Below are 10,506 nucleotides of genomic sequence, written 5' to 3'. Positions count from 1 at the left end.
TCAAAACCAGTCACATAAGTAAACCAAAACCCAACACACAATATTAAAGCACTTAAGTAAATCAATTCAAAATAAAGCACGAGGGAAAAGGACTCAATTGAACCATAAGCACGCATGACATATGGACTAAGTCCCTCTGCAAATGAGCATCTGCTAAAGGACTCAAATGTAAAATTGCTTAGTGTCAGACTGACCTTTAAAATATAATTGCCCATGTAAACCAGCATAAAAGGTCTCTGGCCCATTTGGATTTTCATCCAAAATGAAAATGGCCATTTGAATATTGCCTCCATGATCCACTGCCTTTGTCCCTTCCCTTAAATAAAAATGTTATGGGCACCATTCTCAAATAGCATAGAAAAGTTGCCAGACTGATAAGCATATTATGCTAATCAGTGCTGTGGGTGCCACAGTGACCACACCCCCAAAGCCAATTCCTCCTTTGGTTGCCTTTCCTTCCAGTTCTCTGCTGCCCATGACTGGAACAAATTGCAAAAATCTCTGAAGCCTCATCTCCCTCACTAGCTTTAAGCAACAGCTGTCAGAGCAGCTTAGAGATCACTGCACCTGTACATAGCCCATCTATCTACCTACCTCATCCCCATACTGGTATTTATTTTACTCCTTTGCACCCCAGTATCTCTACCTGCACATTCATCTTCTGCCGATCTACCATTCCAGTGTTTAATTGCTATATTGTAATTACTTCGCCACCATGGCCTATTTATTTCCTTAAGTTACCTCATTTGCAATCACTGTATTATTGACTGTATGTTTTGTATATTCCATGTGTAACTGTGTTGTTGTATGTGTCGAATTACTACGCTTTATCTTGGCCAGGTCGCAGTTGCAAATGAGAACTTGTTCTCAACTAGCCTACCTGATTTTCAACTAGCAGATTTGCCAGAACATAGCAATGATTCTACAGGAGCCATTTTGTCCAACAGGTAGGCATACCAGGGCTGATGTCATTTATTTATTTTACCTTTATTTAACTAGGCAAGTCAGTTAATAAATTCTTATTTTCAATGACGGCCAAGGAACAGTGGGTTAACTGCCTTGTTCAGGGACAGAACGACAGATTTGTACCTTGTAATGGCTTACTGCCTCCAGAATTAGCGCACTTAATCCACTAAAAGGATTTCAAGTGCACAAATTGTAAAGCTTTTCATTTTGTACTTGCAAATGTTTGATAATTTAATCAAATAAACAATTCCACTAATGGTTTGGAAATCAGCTGATGTCCAGCTGAAAAAGGGGTAGGGAAAGTCACAGGACAATAAGGAATCACATACAACCACTAGATGGCAATAGCCCACGTATCCAAATCATCAACCTTAATCACATTCTCAAACACCTTGACATCTGACAATTTTACAAAATGTCTTCATTGCCCAACAATGTAGTTTCAAAAGTTACACTTATCAATAAAATAAGATTCTTAGCTCATCATGTGGCAAATGTAAGGTTAAAAAAAATAAGGGCACAATACTTTGCATCGAATGGCTTTGTTCTATCAATTTCCTACAAGCTTTTTGAAAACACCTGGACTGAGGAAAAATACAGTAAGATCAATCACACAAAGTCATAGTGTATCCTTGTAAATAGAAGTAACCCAATGCCACTTATCAATTGTGTGGGCAGTTAAACCCATGAAACCATGTCAGTTAGTGTACATTACAGGTGTGATCGAGTAAGAGTGGACTCAGGAGACCGGGTTGTGTCTTTCATACACTTTATTGTCAGCACTCGACAGAGCGAGGTACAGCAGGTGCATGTCAGGGACAAGAATATGTTTACTTCTTGGTGGTCTCCTCCTCCTTTGACAGGGTCTTGATGATCTCCTCTTTCTTTGCTGCCAGGCGCTCCTCTCTGCGCTTACGGGCCTCCTTTGTCTTGGAACGACGGGCCTCAGCCTGGTCACTGCAGAGAGAAAAGTGGTAAAATAATGCTGAACCCGAATGTACATCTTACCAGCTACAAACATTCCCATATAAATATCTGCTTTTAAGTGCTCATCAGCCCAGTTCCTTCTCCACTCTACAAAACATTGCGGCATAGAAAAGTCTAAGGAAGATGGGAGTTGGTTTTAGACGTACCACAGAAGCTTCTTGCGGGCCTTGTCTGCCTTCAGCTTGTGGATGTGCTCCATGAGGATACGCTTGTTCTTGAACACGTTACCCTTCACCTTAAGGTAGAGGCTGTGGTACCTGCGGGAAGGAAAGGGGGCAAAACAAGAATAGCAAATCAATCTACAGTACATGCTTTAAACAATTCAATAAATACAAAAGAATTTAGCAACCCATGAGCTACATTTGAATTTCCTTCCTAAATCAAATAGGAATTTGAACAGGGGTTAATCAGATAGCCAAGAGAAACATAACATCACAAATTTCAGCAAAGTTTGCGAAACCATTCTCAGGGAATCATCATTTTTTACCAATATAACCCTGGGTTGTTTGTTAGCCATTATAACTAGCTAGTTTAGCCTAGGCTAGTAGTTAGTTCAATATAATCAATGTGTAACAGACATCCTTGAAATGGACCCAATAGGAGTTGCCTTGTGAATCTTTAGGGTGGATGTGGAGAACTTACATGTGCCTGTCAATCTTATGGGACTCCCTGTAGCGACGGAGAAGACGGCGCAGGATTCTCATGCGACGCATCCAGGACAGCTTCTCTGGCATACGGGCATTGGCTGTACCCTTTCTCTTACCTGGTAGGGTGAGGGCAGGGTGTTAGGCCTGAGATATTAATACTATACCCCAAAATTAAGTATCCTGTTTTCAGTACAAAACCAGTCATGTAAATAAAATGACTACCTGATTGGGTTTCGCCATCACTAGTCGATATAACTATGAGACGTAGGACAGCATTCACTCACCAATTCCTGTGTGCCTTCCCTTGCGACGTGCCAGCGTGTTCTTGCGGCAGCGGGCGCGAGAGTGCACCGTGACAGGCTTGCGGATGATAAGACCATCCTTTACCAGTTTACGGATCTGCTGGCCTGAGAGAGGGGGGGGGGCAGAAAATATTGGTTAGACAAGGCAGATGAATTTACAGCAACAAATCAATAATCAGTCACCTACTGTGTAGATTATGCACCGGCTACATTACCTACATCACACAATACCAAAATAACGTGGTAAAAAACAGATTGGCTGAATCCTTACGGGAGTTGGCGTTAGCAATCTCATTGGTCTCGTTGGGGTCCAGCCATACCTTCTTCTTGCCACAGCGCAGGACGCTGGAGGCAAGCCTCTTTTGAAGCCTGAGCATGCTGGGTTAGAGATGAAGAGTTAGCTAACGCATTACACTTTAAAGGCATAACTGTGTGTCGCCAACAATAACTTAAATGTGTGTAGTGTGACCATGGGTTAATCAGATAGCCAAGAGAAACGTGACATCACACAGTTCAGCATCGTTTGCGAAACCATTCTCAGAATCATCATATTAACCATTTATCCAATACAACTCCGGGTTGATTGTTAGCTATTATTGCTAAGTTAGTTCGATGCTGATGATTAACGTTACATTGGTTGCAACTGGGCTAACGTTACTCGACGTTAGGATAGTAACGTTATCTAACTAGTAGTGTAGCTAAATATCATCCACTATGTTTCTGTTCTTAGAAAGTGACATGTTTGACAATTAATTTTACAAGACACAAATAACCCGTTTGCTAATATAAACGGGGAATATTAGTCAAAATCGTGAGACCAGTGTCCAGGTAGGTGTAGGTAGCTAACATTACTACTATAGATGGCCAATACTAACAAAATGTGGTACACCAAATTTGATAGACAGGCTAAAGTTTGCTAGCTACGCTACCAATGGCAACTTTCAGATATGGAACATATATATTGTTGATACTAACAATAAGGGAATCCGATTTTTTTTTAACGATCATAATCTATTCAGCTATGTTACAGATGTTTAACTCGCATTTGTTTAACGTTAGGCCTGAATTTCTCGCCTCAGAATTATTGGTTGACAACATGGCATCCCTGGCTTGGTACATCGTGCGGCACATTTACACATGAAATGTCGTTTTTCCAAAATAAAATATGTCAAGGGACTTAAACGGTAGTGTCGTGTAAACTTTAGGGGAACCGTAGTAAACGTTTAATGGGCAATACATTCGTATTTTATTTAATATATGAGAATTTAGACTCGCACAAAGTATGTATGCTTACCTCATGGCTGCTATTGCGATAGAAAAAGGAAGGGTTGCGAGACGGACAGGGCACTACCATTAAAACTACAGGAGAATCCAAAATTAGATATACACCAGTTATTTTGTGAAATAAACGAAATACAAATCATGTTTTTTTCATGTGAAGAGTTCGTATTAAAATACTAATTGGTGTAAAAAAAAAAGTTAGAGAGAGCGATATTGTCTGAAATCATAAGATAAAGTGTTTAGAAAGTATGTTCTCCCCTTATCTGGGAATAATAGTATATTCCAACGGTGGGGAGAGATTTCGCACGGCATTGTGGGTGAAATCATACAAAATGCAACTCACTACTCCACCACAAGAGAGCAATGTTGAAGCCAAAGACAGCTGACTGACACTGACAGACGGAAAGTTTAGACAAGTAGCCCAATAATTATATTGTAAGGACCCTGGGTTTATATGCGCGGAAATCGACTCTGCCGCACGAACATACTTTTACGGCACAGTCGATAGCGCGCCGGAGCTCGGGCTCGAAGGTCGGGGGTTCAAGACCTGCTCACAGCTTGTTTAATTACAATATTTTTGGTCTTTTGACCGATCAGATCACATCTGAAAAACATATGTGAAAAGATCTGATGTTTAGCATATACTTTTACTAAAGTATGGCAATTGAGTAATTGTCCCATCACTGTACATTTAAACAAGATACTTTTAGACTTTTACTCAAGTAGTATTTTACTAGCTGACTTTTACAATGGAATACTTTTTCCACAACTTTGAAGGAGACCCTAAAGTTGAAGACAAGTTTGTGTGACATGCATTGCGTGATTTCCTCTATTTAACTAACTAGGCAAGTTAGTTAAGAACAAATGTATATTTACAATGAAGGCCAACAAAACACACGTCACGACAAGAGAGACAACACTACATAAATCTTCGACTTCGGCGATGTCATCTATAAAATGGCCTCCAACACTCTACTCAACCAATTGGATGCAGTCTATCACAGTGCCATCCGTTTTGTCACCAAAGCCCCATACACTACCCACCACTGTGACCTGTACGCTCTCGTTGGTTGGACCTCCCTTCATACTCTTAGATAACCTGTAGCCAGAGGGTTTGGCGACAAGTCTCTGCTAGGTAAAGCCCCGCCTTATCTCAGCTCACTGGTCACCATAGCAGCACCCACTCATAGCACGAGCTCCAGCAGGTATATCTCACTGGTCACCCCCAAAGCCAATTCCTACTTTGTTCGCCTTTCCTTCCAGTTCTCTGCTGCCAATGATTGGAATGAACTGCAAAAATCACTGAAGCTGGAGACTCATATCTCCCTCACTAGCTTTAAGCACCAGCTCTCAGAGCAGCTCACAGATCACTGCACCTGTACATAGCCCATATGTAAACAGCCCATCTATCTACCTCATCCCCATACTGTATTTATTTATTTATCTTGCTCCTTTGCACCCCAGTATCTCTACTCGCACATTCATCTTCTGCACATCTACCATTCCAGTGTTTAATTGCTATGTTGGAATTACTTCGCCACCATGGCCTATTTATTGCCTTAACTCCCTTATCTTACCTCATTTGCACTCACTGTATATAGACTTTTTGTTTTATTTTTTCTACTGTATTATTGACAATGTTTTGTTTATTCCATGTGTAACTCTGTGTTGTTGTATGTGTCGAATTGCTATGCTTTATCTTGGCCAGGTCGCAGTTTCAAATGAGAACTTGTTCTCAACTAACCTACCTGGTTAGGTAGGTTAAGGTGAAATAAAAAATAATAAAAAATAAAGAGAGACCTAAGACAACATAGCAAGCCAGAAACACATAACACAGCATGGTAACAGCACAAAACATAGTACAAACATTATTGGGCACAGAAAACAGCACAAAGGACAAGAAGGTAGAGACAACAATACATCACGCAAAGCATCCACAACTGTCAGTAAGAGTGTCCATTATTGAGTCTTTGAATGAAGAGATTGAGATAAAACTGTCCAGTTTGAGTGTTTGTTGCAGCTCGTTCCAGTCGCTAGCTGCAGCGAACTGAAAAGAGGAGCGACCCAGGGATGTGTGTGCTTTGGGTGACCTTTAACAGAATGTGACTGGCAGAACGGGTGTTTTATGTGGAGGATGAGGGCTGCAGTAGATATCTCAGATAGGGGGGAGTGAGGCCTTAGAGGGTTTTATAAATAAGCATCAACCAGTGGGGCTTGCGACGGGTATACAGAGATGACCAGTTTACAGTGGAGTATAGAGTTCAGTGATGTGTCCTATTAGGAGCATTGGTGGCACATTTGATGGCCGGATGGTAAGGAACATCTAGCCACTCGAGAGCACCCATAAATTATTTCTCCGTAATGTAGCAATCTCTGAACTGAAAGAGGTGTACACCCTCACACTGTCGAGAAAAGTAATACATCCTAAATTGAGGCTTGAAAGCAAAATAAAGATTTTTATTAGAACATCACGGTGCCCAACAAAAATCAAGAATGGAATGTGAAAACAAAACACAAACGTTTCGTCCTCAGGCCATCCTCAGTGTAAATCATCAGCAGCACGCACACCTGGCTTCTATTTCAAGGATAATTGCATATGATCAAGCAAGGCAGTACATCAGAAAATCAATAAATCAGTACCTAGTACAACAGAATGCATAATCTAGATTATATACAAAATGTACAAATGCGGACTGAGAAATATCAATATCATCAATTATTGCTTTTACATTTACCATGTGAACATTTCCTCTGAATAAACAACACAGGATTTTAATAGAGTATGGAGCTAAAGAGACCACTAGTTGGGGATATCGATCACCAATAACAGGCAATATACCAGCTACAGAAACCCTTCAATAACAAATCTTAATTCATTAAATCAAATCGAATTATATTTGTCACATGCAGTGACAATTTTAGCATGTACATTTTGGTGGGGCAATTTTTTTTTTTTTTAAGTGGATGCATACCAGCAAAGCCACTCCAAAACACAACACCAGACCTGCTGATGGCGCTGACAGAGATGGTCGCCTCGCTTCGAGTACTTAGGAAACAATGTATTATTTCTTAGATTGCTACACATTTGTGTGTATAAGGTAGTTGTTGTGGAATTGATTACTTGTTAGATATTACTGCATTTCGCTACACTCGCGTTAACATCTGTTAACCAGGTGAAAGTAAGAGGGCTAAATAGACCAAATTAATAGGGTGAGGCACATGGGCTACTAACATCTTACTACACAACATACACTTAGTATTACTTTCTTAGCTATAGTATACATATCTCCCGGCATATTACATCCTTTATGCAGCAGCATACAATACATTGTTGGACTCACCTTGTTGTGCTGTGCTCACTTGATCAGGAAGGTGGCGCGGCAGTCCTCTGTGGACAAATTTTGTCATCAAAGTCTGGCATTCTCTGGATTTATGGTGATTTCAAAACAACTGGGAACTCGGAAAAAAACAGGTTGAATCATGATGACGTCATTGATCTTCAGGTCGTAGCTCTAGAAAGAGGCCGGATTTACAATTCTGAGTTGGATGACCGTTCAAAACATATTTTCCCAGTCGGAACTTGTTTATTTTTATTTTTTATTTTTTTATTTCACCTTTATTTAACCAGGTAGGCTAGTTGAGAACAAGTTCTCATTTGCAACTGTGACCTGGCCAAGATAAAGCATAGCAGTGTGAACAGACAACACAGAGTTACACATGGAGTAAACAATTAACAAGTCAATAACACAGTAGAAAAAAAGGGGCAGTCTATATACAATGTGTGCAAAAGGCATGAGGAGGTAGGCGAATAATTACAATTTTGCAGATTAACACTGGAGTGATAAATGATCAGATGGTCATGTACAGGTAGAGATATTGGTGTGCAAAAGAGCAGAAAAGTAAATAAATAAAAAACAGTATAAAAACAGTATGGGAATGAGGTAGGTGAAAATGGGTGGGCTATTTACCAATAGACTATGTACAGCTGCAGCGATCGGTTAGCTGCTCAGATAGCTGATGTTTGAAGTTGGTGAGGGAGATAAAAGTCTCCAACTTCAGCGATTTTTGCAGTTCGTTCCAGTCACAGGCAGCAGAGTACTGGAACGAAAGGCGGCCAAATGAGGTGTTGGCTTTAGGGATGATCAGTGAGATACACCTGCTGGAGCGCGTGCTACGGATGGGTGTTGCCATCGTAAACAGTGAACTGAGATAAGGCGGAGCTTTACCTAGCATGGACTTGTAGATGACCTGGAGCCAGTGGGTCTGGCGACGAATATGTAGCGAGGGCCTGCCGACTAGAGCATACAGGTCGCAGTGGTGGGTGGTATAAGGTGCTTTAGTGACAAAACGGATGGCACTGTGATAAACTGCATCCAGTTTGCTGAGTAGAGTGTTGGAAGCAATTTTGTAGATGACATCGCCGAAGTCGAGGATCGGTAGGATAGTCAGTTTTACTAGGGTAAGCTTGGCGGCGTCAGTGAAGGAGGCTTTGTTGCGGAATAGAAAGCCGACTCTTGATTTGATTTTCGATTGGAGATGTTTGATATGAGTCTGGAAGGAGAGTTTGCAGTCTAGCCAGACACCTAGGTACTTATAGATGTCCACATATTCAAGGTCGGAACCATCCAGGTTGATGATGCTAGTCGGGCATGCGGGTGCAGGCAGCGATCGGTTGAAAAGCATGCATTTGGTTTTACTAGCGTTTAAGAGCAGTTGGAGGCCACGGAAGGAGTGCTGTATGGCATTGAAGCTCGTTTGGAGGTTAGATAGCACAGTGTCCAATGACGGGCCGAAAGTATATAGAATGGTGTCGTCTGCGTAGAGGTGGATCAGGGAATCGCCCGCAGCAAGAGCAACATCATTGATATATACAGAGAAAAGAGTCGGCCCGAGAATTGAACCCTGTGGCACCCCCATAGAGACTGCCAGAGGACCGGACAGCATGCCCTCCGATTTGACACACTGAACTCTGTCTGCAAAGTAATTGGTGAACCAGGCAAGGTAGTCATCCGAAAAACCGAGGCTACTGAGTCTGCCGATAAGAATATGGTGATTGACAGAGTCGAAAGCCTTGGCGAGGTCGATGAAGACGGCTGCACAGTACTGTCTTTTATCGATGGCGGTTATGATATCGTTTAGTACCTTGAGTGTGGCTGAGGTGCACCCGTGACCGGCTCGGAAACCAGATTGCACAGCGGAGAAGGTACGGTGGGATTCGAGATGGTCAGTGACCTGTTTGTTGACTTGGCTTTCGAAGACCTTAGATAGGCAGGGCAGGATGGATATAGGTCTATAACAGTTTGGGTCCAGGGTGTCTCCCCCTTTGAAGAGGGGGATGACTGCGGCAGCTTTCCAATCCTTGGGGATCTCAGACGATATGAAAGAGAGGTTGAACAGGCTGGTAATAGGGTTTGCGACAATGGCGGTGGATAGTTTCAGAAATAGAGGGTCCAGATTGTCAAGCCCTGCTGATTTGTACGGGTCCAGGTTTTGCAGCTCTTTCAGAACATCTGCTATCTGGATTTGGGTAAAGGAGAACCTGGAGAGGCTTGGGCGAGGAGCTGCGGGGGGGGGGCGGAGCTGTTGGCCGAGGTTGGAGTAGCCAGGCGGAAGGCTTGGCCAGCCGTTGAGAAATGCTTATTGAAGTTTTCGATAATCATGGATTTATCGGTGGAGACCGTGTTACCTAGCCTCAGTGCAGTGGGCAGCTGGGAGGAGGTGCTCTTGTTCTCCATGGACTTCACAGTGTCCCAGAACTTTTTGGAGTTGGAGCTACAGGATGCAAACTTCTGCCTGAAGAAGCTGGCCTTAGCTTTCCTGACTGACTGCGTGTATTGGTTCCTGACTTCCCTGAACAGTTGCATATCACGGGGACTATTCGATGCTATTGCAGTCCGCCACAGGATATTCCCAATTTCCCAGTTGCCTTGAACTCACTGAAGTCACTTTTTTCGCAGTTCCAAGTTAACAGTTGTTTTGAGTGCGGCACAAATCATGCTTCATTGACAGCATGGCCAATGTCGAATGTTTATCATTTTAAACTTGGAAACTTGGAAATTAAACTTAATCCCAGATTTGGGACCACACAGCCACTCCACTGAATAGCAGGCTAGTGATTGCTTTTTAATACTTGCAGTTAGCTACTGTCACTGATTCCTTCCAAACCACTCATTGTTGAATTTGCGATTTCCAACTTGTTGTGTAATGTTTATATCCAATGGCCGATGAGCACCGATACGGGGGGGGGGGGGGGGGGGGGGGGGCAATGTTCAGGAGTCTTATGGTTTAGGGATAGAAGCTGTTTAGAAGCCTCTTGGACCTAG

General features: G+C 42.3%; 1 protein-coding gene and 2 non-coding genes across 3 annotated transcripts; all 3 read right to left on the bottom strand.

The window, feature by feature from the left end:
* Nucleotides 1-1,718: 1,718 nt before the first annotated feature.
* LOC115104093 (large ribosomal subunit protein eL19-like) lies at nucleotides 1,719-4,298 on the bottom strand. Its single transcript, XM_029625305.2, has 6 exons — nucleotides 4,197-4,298; nucleotides 3,174-3,280; nucleotides 2,885-3,007; nucleotides 2,596-2,716; nucleotides 2,100-2,210; nucleotides 1,719-1,923 (listed from the first exon to the last, which is right to left on the bottom strand). Exons 1-6 carry the CDS (start codon nucleotides 4,199-4,201, stop codon nucleotides 1,797-1,799), a joined length of 594 nt encoding a protein of 197 aa, XP_029481165.1. The 5' UTR covers nucleotides 4,202-4,298; the 3' UTR covers nucleotides 1,719-1,796.
* Nucleotides 2,357-2,438, bottom strand: LOC115104438 (small nucleolar RNA SNORD53/SNORD92). Its single transcript, XR_003859742.1, has one exon. It is a non-coding gene; the product is annotated as a small nucleolar RNA SNORD53/SNORD92 (small nucleolar RNA).
* Nucleotides 3,378-3,457, bottom strand: LOC115104437 (small nucleolar RNA SNORD53/SNORD92). The gene has a single exon (XR_003859741.1). It is a non-coding gene; the product is annotated as a small nucleolar RNA SNORD53/SNORD92 (small nucleolar RNA).
* Nucleotides 4,299-10,506: the final 6,208 nt, after the last annotated feature.

Source organism: Oncorhynchus nerka, linkage group LG21 (genome assembly GCF_034236695.1).
Source record: "Oncorhynchus nerka isolate Pitt River linkage group LG21, Oner_Uvic_2.0, whole genome shotgun sequence".
Taxonomy (NCBI): Eukaryota; Metazoa; Chordata; class Actinopteri; order Salmoniformes; family Salmonidae; genus Oncorhynchus; species Oncorhynchus nerka.
This window is presented reverse-complemented; position numbering and strand designations above follow the sequence as displayed.